The sequence below is a fragment of the Ammospiza caudacuta genome, chromosome 12, assembly GCF_027887145.1.
Source record: "Ammospiza caudacuta isolate bAmmCau1 chromosome 12, bAmmCau1.pri, whole genome shotgun sequence".
NCBI lineage: Eukaryota > Metazoa > Chordata > Aves > Passeriformes > Passerellidae > Ammospiza > Ammospiza caudacuta.
Window position 1 is genome coordinate 17,624,879 of NC_080604.1, and position 19,249 is coordinate 17,644,127.

The window sequence follows — 19,249 nt, forward strand, 5'->3', positions numbered from 1 at the left end:
ACTCATTTTAAATTGCCAGGCAGACAGAGGACATGATATTTTCTCTCCATTAGTTAAGAAATAAGATGACATAAGCAAAGGTTTGGTTTAAAAAAAAATAAATCAGGCCACCTACAGGGTGGTCTGTAATTAGAAATATTCTGAACCAGCCTGATTTCCAGTGATGCTCAGTATGGCACACTGTCATCAGTGCAGGTTCTCAGCAACTCCCAAGCCAGACTGGTACTTTCAAAAGGTAAAACGCTGTCCAGCACAGGAATCTAAGTTTATGTGACAGTGGTAAAGATCTTGGATCCCTGTACTCAGCCTGCAAATTGAAGAATTGGTTCTGGAACATGATTATCCCTCTAGCACTGAGCACAATGAAATAATTTCTTTGGCTCACTGCAGACTGAATCAGGGCCATTTTCAGTGTGATTGCAGGAGTGAAGGGGCAGTTCTGAGCTAATATTTCCTCTCTGAGAGCAACCAATTAATCACAGCTTTCCAAAACTTTGAGAAGGCCAAGACTGGTGCTCACACCCACAGACAAAATGCAATAAGAGCAATCAGCAGAATGGCACCTTTAAATATAGGTGATCTCTGTACTTGCCTTTGTGGTTTTGATTTTATTTCCACTGCTGCAAGACCAACCTGAATAGTCTGGTAGTACTTTACAGTCCTCTCCATCCAAACAGGGGTTCATGTGACACCACCACTTCTGCAGGACAATGGAAGCTGAAAAAGAAGCAGGAAACAGAAACAATATATTTTTTGTCACCCTTGTTTTATTGCAGGGCGGTTGTCTGTGCCATGTTCAATTAGTTGATTTCAAAATGGAAAATCAACAATGACTGGTTTAATAGTGAATTACATGGAGTGTGTTTGAGGTAAAAAAGTGAGAGAACACTTCACCAGCTCTCAGAAAGGTAAATGCCATATCCAAATGAGAAAGAGGCAGGCACCACCAGAGACTGATTCCAACATTTGAATTGACCTCTGGAAGTGCCTTTCCATCTCCACAGACTACAAAAACGACTTTTCTCCTTCATTTGCATGCTTCAGTCATGTACCTGCTGTAAGGGGGAATGAAGCCGAGACTTCTTGTTTAATCCATACATGCATATGGGAGACTGGACAGAGAAATGCCAGTTTCTCCCTTCACTGGGTGAGAAAATAGAATTGCACAGAGACGTAAACCCCAGAGGTGTGTCAGCAAATACTGCAGGTAAGAACAGGGAAACCTCTGGCAAGCACTAGAATATTGACTAAAAAATCCATTTGCAGTCACACTGCCACTTCTGCAATATGTTTTGGAAGGCCACAGTTGTACACCTTAACTGGGCAAATTTATTAATTCTCTACCCTTAAGCCAATTTCTATTAAGACCATGCCTATTCCTTTTAGAAATGTAGCCATGACCTTATAAACCTGCTGTTAACAACAGCACAAACACCTGCATGCATTTCTCAGGTTTGCATTGTTCATGGCACTCATCAAATCCCAGAAAATTGTTATGAATCATATCAGTACACAATCCTACATAATCTATATTGGATTTCAAAATAAAATATGGCTTAAGATGTGGATTCAGCCAGTCTGCATTATGCTACTATGTGCACAAACTATTGAATCACATGCCTTAAAAGATAACATATTCAGATGAGATGAACAAAAATAATGGAGTCTACTTCTTGTAAAGCACTTTTTTCCCTTTTAATTTCAAGACATATTTGTTCTTCTGCAACCTTTAAATTGGGGTGTCAAGCAGGGAAGCTGACATCAGGATATTGCTGAAATGTTCATTCAGTTACCTTTGTTTTGCACTTTTACTGAAAAATGTTATGAAAAGACACACTTTTGGAACACAGCTTTGGCTTTTATAAACTAACATTTCAGCCTTATAACATTACAAAATAAATGTATGAACTTCCATCTGGGTCTCAGATCATTTGCATTGATACTGATTGATTGTGGACAAAAAATGGGTGAAACCTGACTGTGCTTCCCTGGGAGGTGAGAGATCATTTCTGATAAAGCCTGCACTCAGGACAAAGCCCCTAAATGTCTGTATCAGTCTGTAGTATGCAAATTGAAGACTCAAACAGTTTCTTGCTTTCACAGTGTAGGAGTCTACTGCAGGGTATGTACAGAGTGGGAGAAAACACATCAGATCCTGAGGCTGAGGAAAGGGAGTTTCAGCTTCTGTGCTGCAGCAACTCACTCCAGTCCCAGATGCTGGCAAAAATAAGCTAAGCCTGGTAAAGCATTACCCTAAGGAGTGAGGGGAATCAAAGGCTTCCACTTGAACAGTCAAAATCTTACATTCATAATATTTTGTTACACTTAATTGCAACTATACTTGAATAAAAAAAAAACTAAATTCCTTCAGCAACTGTTGGCTGAATCAAGCTTCTGCAGTATTTATATATTTCTGCCATAGAATGACAGTGCCACTTTTGCAGTCTTTAAGTGAGCTTAAAATAATGCCTGACTTCTATTATCTGTTACATGTAAAAGTATTTCTGCTATTTGATGTGTTACCTAAAAATGCAGAAGACACTCCTGATGTAACAAGAAAACTCCCTAAGAAAATGCACCATTAAACTGAACTGCTGAATTATAAAGCATAAAAACACTAGGCACCTATTTTTTTTAAATCTACTTTTAAAAAATATCTCTTTTGACAGCTTTGTAATAGGTAAAAAAAAAATCACAAAACAGATTCATGTTTACATAGAACACAAATTTACATAGAACATATTTACATTCACACAGAACATAGAGTTCTATGTCTGACACTAAATATTTCTGAATATTAGATTAGAACTGGACTTAAAAACTTTTTTTTTATGTTTAAGTGAACTGGTTGCGATTTGAGGCACAAAAGAATAAAAACAGGATCTTGCTTATGAATTAATGGAATGAGGGATTTTGGTAACTTTAAGATGAAGAAAAAAATCTGTCTTGAAGTAGATTTACTAACTTAACAAGAGCAGCAATCCCTAAAAAAATAGGCAAATTAAATGGTGAATATTGATTTAGAGAAAAGCTCTCCATGTCAGATGTCCCGGCCCCATGTGCATTCCCAGTCTTAGGGCTGCATTTATTATCCAGTGAATTTTTAGCCAAGCTACTAAGTCTTAAGACATCTGGAAGAGTTAATATCATAAGCCTGAATTTCTTGGCTTATGCTGTTTTCAAACTAGTTTTAGAGGAGAATTCTTCTGTGGGAAAAAAATTGAGAAGTTTTATTGGCACAGACATGAAATGGACCAGCACATATATTAAGAGGATTAATTACACCAAGATTTATGCACAGGCTCATTATCAACAACACACAGAGATGTCTCTAAAATTAACAAAAGGAAGGATTATGCTTTTTTGAGGCAGTGGGAAGTCAGACATCAAGGAGAATAAACTCAAACAATCTTAACAAGGCAGGAGTGAGCAGAGGCTCTCACTATCGGAATATTTACCAATATAGGTGGACAGGACGTGCCTGAGCTCGTCTGGCCTTGGTGCTGAACCAAACAGCAGCACTGTGGTGTTTCACCCCAGAGACACTTTTGGCCGGCTGGGTGTGTGGTGTTTCACCCCACAGACACTTTTGGCTGTGGGATGTGTGGTGTTTCACCCCAGAGACACTTTTGGCCGGCTGGGTGTGTGGTGTTTCACTCCACAGACGCTTTTGGCCGGCTGGGTATGTGGTGTTTCACCCCACAGACACTTTTGGCTGGCTAGGTGTGTGGTGTTTCACCCCACAGACACTTTTGGCCGGCTGGATGTGTGGTGTTTCATTCCAGAGACACTTTTGGCCGGCTGGATGCTGCAGCTGGCCTTGTGGAGACAAGTCCAGGCCTGCAGGAGCTCTGGTGGTGGTGGGATGGAGCCTCCTCCCTTAAGAGGGTCTGCTCCTCAGGTTTTCCCCTGACAGAGAAGGTTTCATCTCTTTCCTTCACCTTTAAGGCAGTGGTGAAAGAAAGGAGTCGGTTCTGATGGAGGGTTTGGATCCAGAGCTTTATTCTGACCCACAGGCCTCTGAATGCAGCAGCAGCTCCAACAGAACTCCCTGAGCCTGGGGTTGCTGCTCCTTTGAACCCCAGGGAGAGGGGTAGGGAGCCACCAACCAGGTGTACATGAGAGGTCTCAAGGGACAAAGGACACCTGGATGGCCCAATGCCCCCCAGGGGTAGAGGGCATCCTTTGATTCTGCCAATCACTCAACGCCCTTCTGGAATTGCAGGACTGACAGACAGTGCTGGGAGGGGTCAGGGAGGGGAAAGGAAGGATGACTGACACACCTGGGAGAGAATCTTCAGAGGAGGGACACAGGTTTTGGGGTAAAGCCTGAAATGACAACCCAGCACTCACCTTCCACGCAGGAGGGCTGGGCCCGCGTGGTGCCGGCCACCTGGCCTGGGAAGCAGGAGCACTTCACGGTCTGGGAGCGCTCCTCGATCCGGTTCTTGTTGCAGCACCGGTGCACGGCCACCACCTCACACGTGCCCTGCTTCACCTGGTGCTGCCCTAACAGCCCCAGAGGCAAAGGATGGAGAGAAAAAACACATCAGTGCCTGTGAGAAACCGTCGAAATAGGATGACTGTTGTGGCAGGGAAGAATGATGAGGGGGACTTCATCTTATTAGAAGGTGAAGCTTTTTGGAAGCTTTCTCCATGGCCTCAGGTCAAATGCAGCGTTCTCTTGGGGGTCAGTGTCTGTCAGCACAGAAAGCTTAAATTCTCAGCAGCCAGGGTTCCAACAGGATCTGGCTCATTCCCTGAGTTTATATATACTATTCTTCCTTATGAAATTAGCTTTTGTAAGTCAGTTTTCCAATCTATCTTCCCTCACCCTTACAAAAACAGAGCAGGTCAGAGTAATCAGTTAAATGATGAAGGCAAAAAGAGCACAGTCATCTTCCTTTGCCGTCCTGACATCCATCAGGTTTTATATTTAGATCTTTCCCTTCATAAATGGACACAGTGGATAGGGTAATATTTAATACAAGAGAGACATCTTAAACAGTAGGGAAACTTTTTGACACATCCACATGTAAGCACTGCTTGCTATGCTTGCCATCACAGACAGGCTGAGAACAAGGTAGGCTGTAAAGCTGTCAGAGATAGTCAAATTTTGTCCATAAGGAGAAAAAGTAAACATACCCAAACTGTATGGATTTCTTCAGTTCCCTCACAGACCATTCTGAACAAACCTCTGATAAATATTATCTGCTCCTGCTTTTCTCCAAGTTGATTTTTCCCCTCCTTTGCTCTTGCCTTCACATCTCACCTCAGTGCTCCTTGCAGCTGATCATTTTCCTCCCCTGCCAAACTTCCTCTCCATCCTGCCTAAACCTCCTCTCAGAAACTCCACTTCACAAGCCCCTCAGCTCCTTGCATAAAGTAATTTCCATGTCCTCACTTTCCTGAGCAGCCTTCAAGTGCTTCATCTTGCATTTGTCTTGTCTTATTTAGAGTAGAGCCTTGGATGGCTCTTATCTGTGTTTGTAAAGCACCTTGTAAATTAACAGCACTACAGAGCAGGGTGAGTTATTTCATAAGAGAGAGAGACAGAGACAACACTGAGAATAACAAAAATAGTCACCATCAAAGCAGCACAAAGCATGAGAAGAGAGACAGCCCAGATATTGGTGTAGGTGTGGCTGATATCAAAGGCACAGAGAATAAAGAAATGCAGGGGGAAGGCAGAGAACTCTCCACAAACAGAAAATCCTCCAAGCGACAAACCTCAGAGTTATCCTGCTTCTTCCTCACTCCATGTTTGCCCTGTTTGGAGGTTTTTGTTTGGATTTTTTAGGTTGGGTTATTTTTTTACAGTATCTGCTGCTAACTAACATCAGGCGCACCTTTACAAATGAAATTTTCCTGAGGAATAAAGATTACTGTAATTTTTGTGCAGAAAATGTTATAACTTGATTAGTGTGAGATCTTAACTTTCAAAAAGAGTTAGCAATGCAATTTATACTTCTATGGGGGGAGTTCTTAAAAAAAAAGTATTAAATACATACATATAACTCTTTTAAAAAGTTGGCTTGGCAGTGTTCCTTGCTGTGTATGTTTTGGTTTCACAAGTATTTCAAGCACAGCTGAAATACTTGTGAAAGCACTTGGCTGCCTGGATTTTCTTGCCAAATTTGTATTCATAACAACCTCAATGGACAAGAAACTATGCATATTCAATCTTGGAGTGGAAATGTGGTGTTCTACTTGAGCACTCAACTTTTTTAAAAATTATATCTACACAGAGCTTTTTGAGGTTTTTTCCTTTTTCTTTCCCTGAGGACAAAGCTACACTACTTTTAAGCAAAATTTGCTACAGTAGAAAAATGTATAAGGTATTTTACAGCAAGTTGGCAAAATGCTGAAGACAACATAAAAGTATCTTCAGAGCCACTGTAATAAGTTTGTTGGGAGACTGACTTTTCATGCGAGTACTTAATAATAAACATGGAAAAAATGAAAACAGCTACTAGTCAGGAGAACAACAACTTCTCTGTAAGTCAATATGGAAAACACACAAAAGAGAAAGCAAATTTCTCACTTCATCCCAAAGCATTGTTCCTCAAAATACCTGACATGACAATGCTTGGAGAAAAGGTGGCACAAGTTGTGACAGAAAAGATTTTGTAAAATGAGATTGTTATTTAAGAGAGGTTGTTAATTTACTTATTAAATAACTTTAATATTTATTTAATTATCTGGTTTTTTAGTGCTATATCTTGAATCAAAACTCTTTGGAGTAAACAGGAAAAATTTCCATTGGTTTCCTACAGTGCTCACCGTGCTTGTCCTGCATTGACTGGAATCAACAGCAGAGTTTCTATTCACTTCAGGAGAGCAAGGTCAGAGTCTGCTTGGTCTCTTGAGAATGAGATTTTACAAAGGAAGAAATATAAAGCAAAAATTCTGAGCTGCTCAGGCCACATATTTGCGTTTGCCACGTATCTCATCTGAAAAACCAAGCGGCCAGGCCTTGTCCTTAAGCAAAGTCACAATTCACCAGACATCAGATGCCGAGATAAGAGAAGCCTTTTTTCCAGAGGGTACGTCATAAGGACGGACAAGATCCAGCTCCAAGGATCAATATGTAGCTGCAAGGGTGTCTATTTTCCACCTCAAACCCTGCTTCCTTTAGGTGTACAGTCCTGTTAAGCCAATACCAAAGCAAATCAAACACTCGGGCCCTGAGCATACAGCCCCAAAAACCTGGGGCTGCCTTTCAATTATCTTGTTTGACTTTTGAAGCAGTGACAGTGGTGCCCTGGAGTGCCAGGAGTCAACAGACACACAGCTGTTTGCAGAAGCTGAGATTAAGATGCCTCCTGAAAGCAGCCCTGGGTTCAGGAGCTGTTTCACTCACATTCCTCTTTGGCAGCTCCACCAGCAGGTGAGGGAAGGTGTCCCCTCTCCATCTCCGGGCAGGAGTGGGATGCCAGATCTGAAAACAGCCCTGCCACACAAGGGAAGGCAGCACTCCCCTCCCTCACCCCTCATGCACAGCTCTTATGGAGTACAGCACTAAAAAGCCCCAGACATCTGCATGCATCATTTGCATTAATTGGATTGCCCTTGTAATAGTCTTTCCCCTCCTACACGCTCACATCGATATTTCCTCCTGCTTGTTCACACACATCCTGACACTTTTTATGCTGTTGAGCACCATATGAATTTCTCCTTAATATTCAGGCACATCTGTGAGCAGGTGCTGAACAAATGCTGAGGGTTAAAGTGGTGCCTTTCAGTCCTGTTTTTGCCAGTGCTCAGGAATCTAGAGGATAAACATTTGTTTGCAGAGTGGCTTCCACATTTAAGAAAATTCACAAAAAATCTTAACCAACCCTAACTCAATCTATTCCTCCCTAGATCTACTGAAACCTGTTGTATTTGCATTCAAGTGCCTAACATCAGCAAAAAGAAAGAATATAAGAATTCTCTCCTGTACATTTTAATATTCATCTTGCACTAAATAAACCTTCACCTCAGGTTTAAAGTACACTTAACATGCAGCTGAGATTATACTGACAGAAACACTCAAGAAATGCCTTAAAATATTTTATAATTGATGGATTCTCTGGAAGCCAAGTCATTAGAAGAGCAGGGAGTGAAGAGTTTTCAAAATGTGAAGATCACAGTAAATGAATTCTATGCTGGACACATCAGGAAAGCCATTTCAGGGAGAAATGCAGTGAGAGAGAGGGAGAAAAGCTGTGGAGAGCAAAGCCCATAAATTCATAGCTCATCATGTGTAAACCTACTCAGATCTGTGACTTCAGGGCTGTCAGTATTTGGGGTTGAAATTTGGTTACATCTTCCCTTTTAAATAAGTAAACCCTCCAGAGGCAGAAACATTTTATCAGCATCACAGGAAGGTCTGTGTCACAGAGCAGCTTCTGCACACTGAAGCGAGAGCGTGGGCCAGCCAGGCATGGTACAGGACAAGGGATGGGTGTTGAAAACCACACAGCTCTGTGTTTCCTCCTATCAGCAGTTTGGCATGTGTGTTTCTATCCATATCCTAATTTCCTTACAGCTTTTCCTCCCCAGAAACACCAGTGCTGCTCTGGTTCACTTTCTCTGTCTCCCATACAGGCACAGACACAATGGGACAAGGCTCCCTGATGAAACAACCTCCAGGATTCTCCCTGCCTTGAATTTTGCTGCCTTCCATAATGAAATACCTACAGATAACAGCAGCCCTCAGGTGCCCAGGTCTAGAATGCTTCTTAATGACCTCAAGAAGTGGCCACATGAAGGTTCTGTGACCATTTACTTGCCATCTGTAGGATTTTTATCACAGGAGAATGTTTTGTGCAGAGCTGCAATGCAGCCCCCCAGGATTTCAGAGAACACAGACATCTCTGAAGAACAAGAAAGCACAAACTAGAAAATTATTGAACTTGAACATTACTCACAGCAGTTGTGTTGGCTTGTGGAGATGACTCAATAATCACTACTGAACTGTTTATTCCCAGTGGTATTCTTAATATTCTCAGTATTACTCTTAGTACTTTTTTTTCAACAAACATATTTGACAAGACCTTATTTTCACTTTCTTCATAGGAGTCAAAGGGCAGATACCAATTAATACTTCTAAAACTCTTCGAAATGCTCAAAAGAAAAGAGGGAAATACAATTATTGTTAATAAAATATCAAACATGGTAGTGATGCACTTCAAAACCACAGGGAACATATCAAAGAAAGAAGGAGGCTTTCAGAAGGTTGCTAACCAATTCTGTCCACATGCATTTCATCTCTGTGACTAATTCTGATCACTCCCAGGGAGTGCTGTCTCAATGCAATATACATGCAGGCAGCATGCCTCCACCAGAAATCCTGAACAAACGCCTCTTTCTGCTCATTTCTTGGCTAAGAAACATAAGGAAAATACAAATTTAAAGGGAGTTTTTATCTCTGTTTCATAATCTGCCACCTCTGATGAAGAGAGCTACTATGCTGTGGAGGGCAGCAAATCTGGAGTAGGATGAGCCCAGCTCAGCACATTCCTCAGAAAGCCTCAAAAGCAGCAAGCTTGGTCTGCACAAAATCAACTGCATCATTTATTTAAAGGGTAAGAGGATGGATGTCAATAGGAGGATGAACAGCCATGGAACTAAATATTGCAGACAACATTAAGAGAAACAAATGAGTTTAGAAGTCAGCACTGATGCTGTTTGGAAGAGGAAAGCACTTTAAGAAGCTTGGTGCCAGTTCATCATCTGCCTTCATCTCATGCTGACTTTTGCTTACAAATACATGGGCATAGGAAGCACACACCAGAAGGCAAATACTGTTAGAAAAACACAAACATTAGAGGAAATAACACTTGCTATTTTGCATATTATTTGCCAAACATATTTACAAGAACCAATCCAGCTCACAGGGCAGGGTTTTTCAAGGGGTAAAAGTGGAAAAAGGCTGTTTCTAAAGATGACAACTCTTCTCAAGAAAAGAAGCTAAAAGTCACTTGGAAAGTAAAAACTACACACCATGTTAGAGGCTGAGAGTATCAGCAGAGCTTTTTCTTTACTACCATTCCATAAGCTACTGGGATTTTTCATAATTTCACATTCATGTCCCAAGGTTCTATCTTAGATGCTCTCCTCCTTCAAGGGTACAGATATATGTATACACAGACACACTTTCTCAGAAATTGTCTCTGAATATACAAATCAGTGCAGTTCCACTTTTAAAGTTCAACCTTTTCACTTATGGGCAGTAAGGGAGTGCTCAGAGATAGTCCAGATCTGCCCCAAAAGCCCAGTTCAGCTGTTCTAGGAATAAACAGACAAGAAATATCTTCCCATAATCTGCCCATGATAGTAGGCAAAGTAGGATGTAACACAAAAAAAAAAAATCAAACAAAAATTTTAAAAAAGGGGAAAAAGAATCCTGTTTGCTAACCATTACTCTTACAGTCCTCAAATACACTGCAGGATTGTGATTCCTAGTGCTAACATCTGTAAGAAAAAGGCAGGTAAATATACAGCCATTTAACAGATGTAGGAATAGAGGATGGAGCCTCCATAATGTGCAGGTTTCAAACCAAAGAGTTTTTCTTACAATTTATAAAGTTACAGATTTTGTTCTCATCAAGCCATTTGTGCTTTTTTCCTTGTGGAAACCAGCAGTGTGGTATGTGCAAAATCACAAGATTTTAACTGGGGATTCAGGCAAGCAGCCCTGAACCACTTTAAGTTGTTTCAGGTGAGAAGAAACACATGGGGTAAAAAAACAAACAACTCTCAAAACAAGCACCTAAATAGAAAGAAACCCCAGGGGTACAGTGGGTGTACCTCCATATCAGAAAATAGGTGAGTGACCTCAAACCCTGATAATGAGACCCAAAGAGTTAATGAAATCATAACCCTTCATAGCAGCTGGAGGAAGCTGCTGACACAGGTGGAGAGAACCATGTAACACAGAGAATTCTGTGCTGAGTATCAGGGGTCACATCCATATGGAGATTAAAGTCCCCTGGAATAAGTAGCACAGGTGACCTTAGATCAGACACAAGCACAGAGACTTCTCTGAGGGATGAAGCATTAAATCTGAGTGGTCAATAAATCAAAACAGATGAGAAGGTGCTGGAAATGCAGGGGGGAGGAGGGGAAAGCTGCTGCAAATGGGAAGGTGGATGAAGGGTGACCTGGAAGCAAAAACAAATTAAAGCATGAGTGGTCTCTGTCTGCCAGGGGGCTCGCTGAAGTCAATCAATGAGGTCTGCTGCCTTTCAGCTGGGCACCAATATTCATCTGCTTCAAGCACACACATCACTTGTACAGACAGAATCCAAGACTTAAAACCTCATAAGGCACCTCAGAGCAAAGCAGTGTTAATAATTTCCTACGGGCAGCTTCCTGCTGAGGGGCTATTTTAGGTGAGGCAGAGGAGAAAATGCAAAGGAAAGATTTGGTTTTCAATCATAACTTGGAGCAAATGAGCAACATTGTGCTCTCTAATATAGAAGAATTTCCCAGGTGTCCCATTAACATTCACTCCCGCTATTACATGTGGACCACTATTTTTCTCTCATTTGTTCCTTCCTTCACAAATTTATCATGAGAGAAAAGAAAGAGAATGAAACCAGTTCCCTGGAGAGATTTCTGCTTGCCTGGAGAAAGCAGGTACACACACATCCATACAGGCCAGGCTTACAGTTACCACTTTGTAAGCAAAAATTTAATTTTCTGCCTCAAGTGAGAGCTGATTTCCTCCTACAAAAGGGTTGTTCTTGCCATAGGAAAGCAAAAATAGCATATTTGGGACCACAAACTGAGAAAGGCAATCCCATCCACAGCAATAATGAAGCCATCCTGCCCAAGGTGTCACTAACACAGCCCTTGCAGGCACCAGGAGCTCACTGCCATTTGCAGTTGCTCTCCATACCCAGTCTCAGTGCAGCTTATTGCTGCTCATCTATGGCATGACAGAAGTTCATTTAATAGTATCATAATCTTCAAGAAATTAAAAAAAAAAAAAAAGAACAAAAACAAAAAATCAAAACCTTTTAAGTCTGTCTCATGCATGCAAAAAAATATATTTTGAGGATTAAGCCTTGTGCCTTTCTGAGCATTCCTCCAGCACCTGAAATATCTAATGATCATTTCAGGCTTACTTGTGTAAAACAAACATTTGTAATCTACTAAATACCAGAGGTATTTTTAACCCAGTTCAAGGTCATTCATCAGAAAAGAATTATATTTGTTTAGAGAATATGAAACACTAATTGTCATCTAAGTCATTAGGCTCTGCAGCTTAAGTAAATGGAAGCTGCCAGAAAACAAAGTAGATGTTTGGGGGGAAAAGCATTCTCTTCATTTCAAGTGAAAATTGAATCTTTATTCTCATGTCCAAATAGAATCAGTGAAACTGGGGAGAGCAACCAAGGAAACACGTACTGTACTCCATTTCACTGCTCAAAACAGCTCACACTCACAAAGCATAAAGAGATTCTGCTTCTCTGGGGTTTATTTTTATAATGCCAAGGTATATTTCCCTCCTTAAATTACTTTGATGGGACTATAGAATAATAGGACTTTGCCCAAATTTGATAGTTAAAATTGGCAAATAACTAATTATTCATTAATTAACCCTCATTTGGCAATCTGTTCCAGAAAGATCTAGACATAACTGTTATCATTAAATGGTGTGGTTTATGAAACACTTCTGCTTGTCCTGTTTGACATTCTTAATTTAAAAGATGGGCTGTGAATCCCTCTTTCCACTAATTACTCTGTGTTTATTAAAATCAGAGCAGCATTTGTTGCCAGTGGAAGAACTGTCTTTTGCAGAAACCAGAACCAGCAGATAAGACTGAATGTGAATGATAGATTTCACTGAACAAGTGGGATGGAGTTTTCCTGTGATAGGCAAATCAGGCAAATGGAATTCTGAGGAATGTCACAAGCAATCATCAGAGGAGTTAATGCACTGGGCACCAGGCCACCAGCTCCTCAGCTGCTCTTTAATCCCTGGGAAAAGCCCTCTGTCTTGATCACTAGTGATTAATTATTTTCAAAGTTTGTCTCATTTTATATCAGCTGTAATGATTACCTTGGGTTTATCTGATGGAATAGACAAGGAAAGCATCACAGCAGCCCAAATATAAGATCCAGCTGCCAGTTATGCAATAACAGGCCATAAAACTAAATTGAACAAATGCATTTTTAACTCTGAGTGCCATGAGGACTTTTAAGTGGTTTCAGCATGTACAGACTCTATCCAGCCTGGCTGAACAGTTAATTGAACTTAAGTTATTTTAACTGCCAGATCCAGCAGTGCAAAGCATAAGTGAGGTTTCCAGAATGTCAACAGACATTTTTTTAGTCAGCACTGTTGAAACATGGGGGGTTTTCTTACACACTGCAGACTGCCCAGCACTTCAAGCTGCAGTGTAACAGACACACAATAAAATATAATAACAATGAAATAAAGTGAGAATCAGCCTGGTAACTGCTTCCCATAGGCCCACGTTTAAACTCCTGACCCCAACTTACACTGCTAATGACAGAAAAATAATTTAAAGGTCAGAATTCAGAAGCTGTCAGGGTCTGCACATTTCCTATTTTATACTGCCGACTCTGTCAAAGGATCACCATTAATTCTTCTTTCTCTTCTCAAGATTCTGCAGCTTTCTTGAGCCTCTCAACTTTCACTTTTTAATCTTCTTTACCTAAGAATAAAGGTGCAAGACTACAATTTTTAACATTCCGATTGCAGGCTATAACCCAAAAAAATCCCAGAAGGGTGCAGTTCAAAGAGCCAAATGTGGAGATCTCTGCTCAGTACCTGGGCATGCACAAGTGGGTGCTGCTACAACACACAAACTGCTGTGATCTCACACTTTATTTCCTCCATGCCATTTATATGATCAACCCTATTATTTTGTGCAGCAAAAAGCTGATTTGGAAGTCAGTGTACAGCTAGTTCTACATAAATTTAGCTTTTTTTATTTGGCACCTAGCAACAATCAAGACATTTCACCCAGGCTTAAAATGTGAATTATTATTAAAAGGCTGTTCAAATCAGTAAAGACAGAGTGTTAACAGACCCTTCTCAGAAATGAAAGAGCTATCAGTTAAAACATTATTTTTTTGTTCCATGCATCCCATTCCAAGCATCCAAGAATCCTATTCTTCTTCCATTCTTATTAAAATTGACAGTCCTTGACAACAATTTGGTAGATTTTCTATTTTAATTAAGCCATTCAGCTTAAAGTGAAAAGTTAAAATATAACTATAATAACAGAAGCCACCATATTCTGCAATACGTACCACAGGAACAAATTGGAACATAGTTTCAAAAGCTTCCTCCCAGACCATGTCACAGCTTTGACAGAAAGAGACCACAACTCTGGGAGTTTGATCCTTGAATGAAATTCAATCCTCACTGCCATCCCTCAAAGGACTAAGAGAGCTCTTGACTCTTGCAGATTATTATATTTGGAAGGGGGGTTTTGACCATGAGATGGAAATTTGCCCCCCAATAACTGAGCACATTTCTTTTGGGATGCAGCAGATGCAATAATAGCATTTCCCTGTGCCTGTAGGAAACCAGACAGACACTGGCTTAGCTCCAGGACACTTGACAAAGCATATTTGGATTAGAAGCTCAGAGGAGTTAGAATTGAAAAGGAAGTCTCAAATTCCCAAGGGCTTTTAAGTGTTCCGTTCCTATGCTGGCAATGAAATCTATTTGAAATTACAGCAATTAGATGCTTAACTAGCAGGAGAACACTTGGATATTTTTCTAGATGTTGGCCAGAAAAGAAGTAAGTCATGCATGTAATTCTGAAAAGGAGATTTACTTCATTCACCACAGAAGAGAGGGATTGCTCTTTTTAGCAGGAACACTTGTCACAACTGGGCAAGTTGCAGAACCAATGTAGTGAAATTGTCCCTTGAAAGTGTCCCAGCCAGCTTGTCAGATTTGACAAAGTTGCATTCTTACCAGAAAACAACAGGCTTCCTCACCTGGGGAATTTTCCCTTGGCCCTAATAAGACTATCAGCAAATGCAGAGATGAATTAGAATAGTCATTAAGGAGACAGAGCATAAAAAATGAGCCACAGGAAAGGTCAGAGCAGCGAGGGTGAATGAAGAAGAGCACGTGCCCTGTCACCACCGCTGCAGATGTGAGGGAAACAACCAAGGGAGAGAAGCAGATGTTCCAGTTAAAGCCTTGCAAATTTCATGGCTGCTTTCAAGGATAATGGAGCAGCCATAGGTGGCAGGAGAGGACATGTCATTACCTTCTGCAGTGCTGGTGAGTCTCCCCCAAGAGCCATTGACTTTAACAGCAATGCTCCACCATGTCCTGTGTGAGCAAGTTAAAGGTGACCTGGCACAGTTGTCATTAGTTTCACTCCTTCCACAAGGATAGTACTCTAAATAAAGCAGTTGGGTTTTCCTCTTGAAATCAGCATATTAAAAAGGAGAAGCTATTAACAGGTTTTTTCTGATGGTATTCTCAAAAATACCTTTCAACCCCCAGTTTCTGCAGAGGTTTTCTACCCTTAAAAATTGTGTTGATTTAACTCACTAGAAAACAGTTTCTGCCAGTGTGGCTTTTCTCGATCTCAAAACACACATTGCCTTGCAATATAAATTGTCAGAACAGTAGATAGCTTTGAAAATCCATGGACATTGTGAGATTATATTCAGTGTCCTTTTGATGCTTCCTTCAACTCAGTGCCTCAGCAGGGACAGGGTGGGAAGCAGCCATTGTTTGCAATAGATATTCCTACAGAGCAGCAGCAGCTCCACAAAGGCACATTCCTCTGCAAGACCCCTTGCTTGAAGGTCCTGAGAAGCCAAGAAAAGGGCAGTTTAATGTGAAGTGAATGCCAGCAGCAGGAGACAGTGAGAGCTGCATTAGTGGCACTGTCTGTGAGGAGCTGCCAGGTGCTCCAGCCCTGAACAGCACACATGCCCATGGAAAAAGACTTCCCCTTCCATTCACACCTGCTCAACTCCTGTTATTTTCAAAGCTTCTCAGGACTCTGTGTGGGGTTGGACAGCCTCCATCACACTGTTCTTTGAGCTTTTAAACGTGAACTTTTGGCAGGCTCTGCTTTAAACAGGAACTGCTGCCCTGCCTCCTGCTGCTGGGCTCCCTCCAGTGCCCACGCCAGAGCTCTCATGTCCAGCAGCATCATCACTGCCCAGCAGGCAGCTCCCAGCTGCAGGAACCTGCCCAGAATCACATTCATCTCCCTCAGTCAGCACAACCCAAGAAAACAGCAGAAATTCTGTCTCCTCTCTGGATAAGAGGGAAGGAGACAGCCAGAGAGAAAAGCACAGCCACGGCTTTTCTTCAGTGAATTTGTACTCATCAACAGCCCTGAGAGCTCCAGCTCTCTGCAAACCCAGCACCTGTCTGAGGGCACTTCCTGGCTCAGGAACAACCTTGAGGTGAAAGGCTCTATATCTCATTACTAATCCATCAAAGCTTCCTGATCTCATGGGATTGCATCTTGCAATTATTTGCAGGCACCTCTTCTGAGCACAAGAAATTACAAGATTTTCTTTATAGTGACTATCCACCTTCAGAGCATGCAAACCTGGCCAGCTGAGATTAAACAATATAATTAACAGGTTGGTTTCTGCGCTACCTGAAGAGAACTCAATTGTCAGCACACTGACAGTCCTGCCTAGCCCAGTTTAATTCTACCTTGACAAACAGAACTCTCAAGGAAAATAACTCACCCACTTGAACTGCCATGACTTTTCTTTAATGAAATAGTCTGAGCCTTGTAATGTAAAAGTACCTACATTTCTGCACTTAATAAAAATGAGTTTTGCTTAACAAATATGAAAAAAGTTTATTGTTGGGGAACAGGCATGGTGGTATTCAACATGACAATGTAGAAATAGAATGGCTTTTCAAAAGTCTTTTGTTATTTCATATGTGATTAAATGCCTGCAAGATTTCTGTTTAAATACTTCTAACAAAGTCATTTACTTTTTACTCCTGAATTACAGGTGAAATATGCAATAATTTTAATTGCAGTCCCCAACAAATTCCTTCTGAGGAGGCAAAATGGCAGTACAGAATCTAAGGTAAAATTTTCCCTTTATTTTTGGGGAAAGGCTAAGGGAGAGACAAAAAATGTGGAAGACTTAAAAGATTCTAAAATTAGTATAAAAAACTTATTGGGCTTAAAACAAGAAAATACAGCAAAAGATACATTCCACTGTGAATCAGTGGCTGTGATAAGGCAGGATACATCTAGAATGAATATTTTAATTCATTCTGAAATCAGTGGCAGATGGCCTGAGGTTATCATAAATATGTACACTTTGGAAGTAGCCTTAGCTGAGAAGGGATCCAGCTTCAGCAACAAAACCCCCGAAGAGCTCACTTACAAACAAGAAAACAGGTTTCTCACTATCCTGATCCAAGTATTCTATGTTCTATGAGGCTGCAAAATGATGATTTATCTTCAATCACAATTCAAACCTACACAGCAAGCCAGACCAATGAGCTGACAATAAACGTGCTCATAATTTGACCTGGCCATGTACAGAGTGCTCCTAACTCCAATTTTCACACAGCACTGCTTCACAAGGCTCAGCACCAGAGAGAATTAGACCTTCAGATATTGGAAATATCTGACACTTCACTTAGAGTTTCCTACTTTTACCTGAAGAAAAGTTGCCATGCAAGTTTCCTGAAAAAGCAGGAAAGCATCAGAAACCACATGCATTGCCAGCACCCCCAGTTCCACATGGGGCAAGTAAATTGCAAATTTCAGCATCAACTGTTTCTCAGAGGCTCTTAACTCTCACACATCCTAGAGGCAAGAGCTGGACAACTGAACCATCACAAAGATGTGATTCCCCTAGGTACCAGGACAACCCCGGGGAAGGGAACATCCACATGAGAGTCCCTGAGCCAAACATTCTGCACTGGTGGTGGGTGGGACAGTGGCAGAAAAGTGAGATAATCATAAAATCATCAAATCATAGGCTTGGGTTAGAAGGGATGTGGAAAATCAGTCCCAACCTGCCTGCCATGGGCTTCTTCGGGCAAACATCCCCACAGCAAAAAATTCCTTCCCAATATCCCATCTAAAGCTGCTCTCTTTCAGTTTGAAGCCCTTCCCCCTTCTCTTGTCACTACAGGCCCTTGTAAATTAGTCTCATTAGTCTCTCTCCATCTCTCTCTCAGCCCCCTTCAGCCCTCACAAGGATTTCCCTGCTGTCTCTCCACAGAGCCCACAGTACAGGGTTCTGATGGAGCCAGCTGGCAAGTGATCTCCAGAAAAGAACTTGGAGGAGTTTTCAAGTATTTCTTCCAAACTGACTGCAGCAGTGGGGCACCTGAAGGCCTGAACCACTGCATTTAGTATAAATTTCATTCCCTACATAAGTTTTAGGTATAATTACCTTCAATATCAAGTACCTGAAATATCAATAGTAAAATCTCAGACCACCAACACCCTCCCTTAGTTAAAAGGCTGCCCTTTTTCACTCCTCTTGAAATCTATTGAGCCTGTGAGCCAGGGTGGGTTTGTTCCCAGTGTGCCCTGGCTTCACATTTATTCTTTCACACAGGCAAGGCACTGAGAGCACTGAATTGCCACCTGTGGGTATCTTTTACAAGCCACTGAACAGCAGGGTGTGTCAAAGAAGAACTCAGCTCCCTTCCTACTGAGAACCATTCCACTTTTCAGTTTGTACTCATTAAATTCCACTAACTATTAGACATGAAATCAGACATGTTATTTGGCAACAAACCTGACATCTACTTGTAATTGTCTAGGAAAAAAAACAGCATTATTTCTCCTTCAGGAATGCATTTTGCTCTCTAAGATTAAAAGGTACAGTATTTTGAGAATCATAATTCATTCTCCCTTTTATTTATTTAAAATCACTGACATTTTATCAGGAACTTCAGTAATATATTGTTATTCAAAAAGCACTGAAGTTGGGTAAGAGAGAATAGGTTTCTATTTCTTCTAACATTCCTGTCAGTTCAAACCAGAAGAATTTTTTTTTTAGTTAACTTTTTACATGTCCATCAAATTTCAGGAAAAAAATTCAGTGAGTAGAGAAGAAAAATCTGTTAATCTAGACCCCATAAAACCTGAAAATACTGCAAGTGAAGAAACAAACATATTTGTGCATGAAACACCTTGTCAAAATTGAGACTCTGTAAAAGAGTTTCTCACCTCGCATTTCTCCTTCCCAGCATTGTGAGATCAGAGCTATGACTGACCATGGTGCACAACCCGAAGCACAG

At 41.1% G+C, this 19,249-nt stretch overlaps 1 protein-coding gene across 1 annotated transcript in view; it reads right to left on the reverse strand.

Moving 5' to 3' along the window:
• Positions 1 to 565: 565 nt before the first annotated feature.
• Positions 566 to 19,249, reverse strand: part of TAFA4 (TAFA chemokine like family member 4) — a 40,624-nt gene continuing 21,940 nt past the window's right edge. The window contains 2 exon segments of the mRNA XM_058813085.1: positions 566 to 717; positions 4,354 to 4,509. Coding sequence (XP_058669068.1) covers positions 566 to 717; positions 4,354 to 4,509 — 308 coding nt within the window.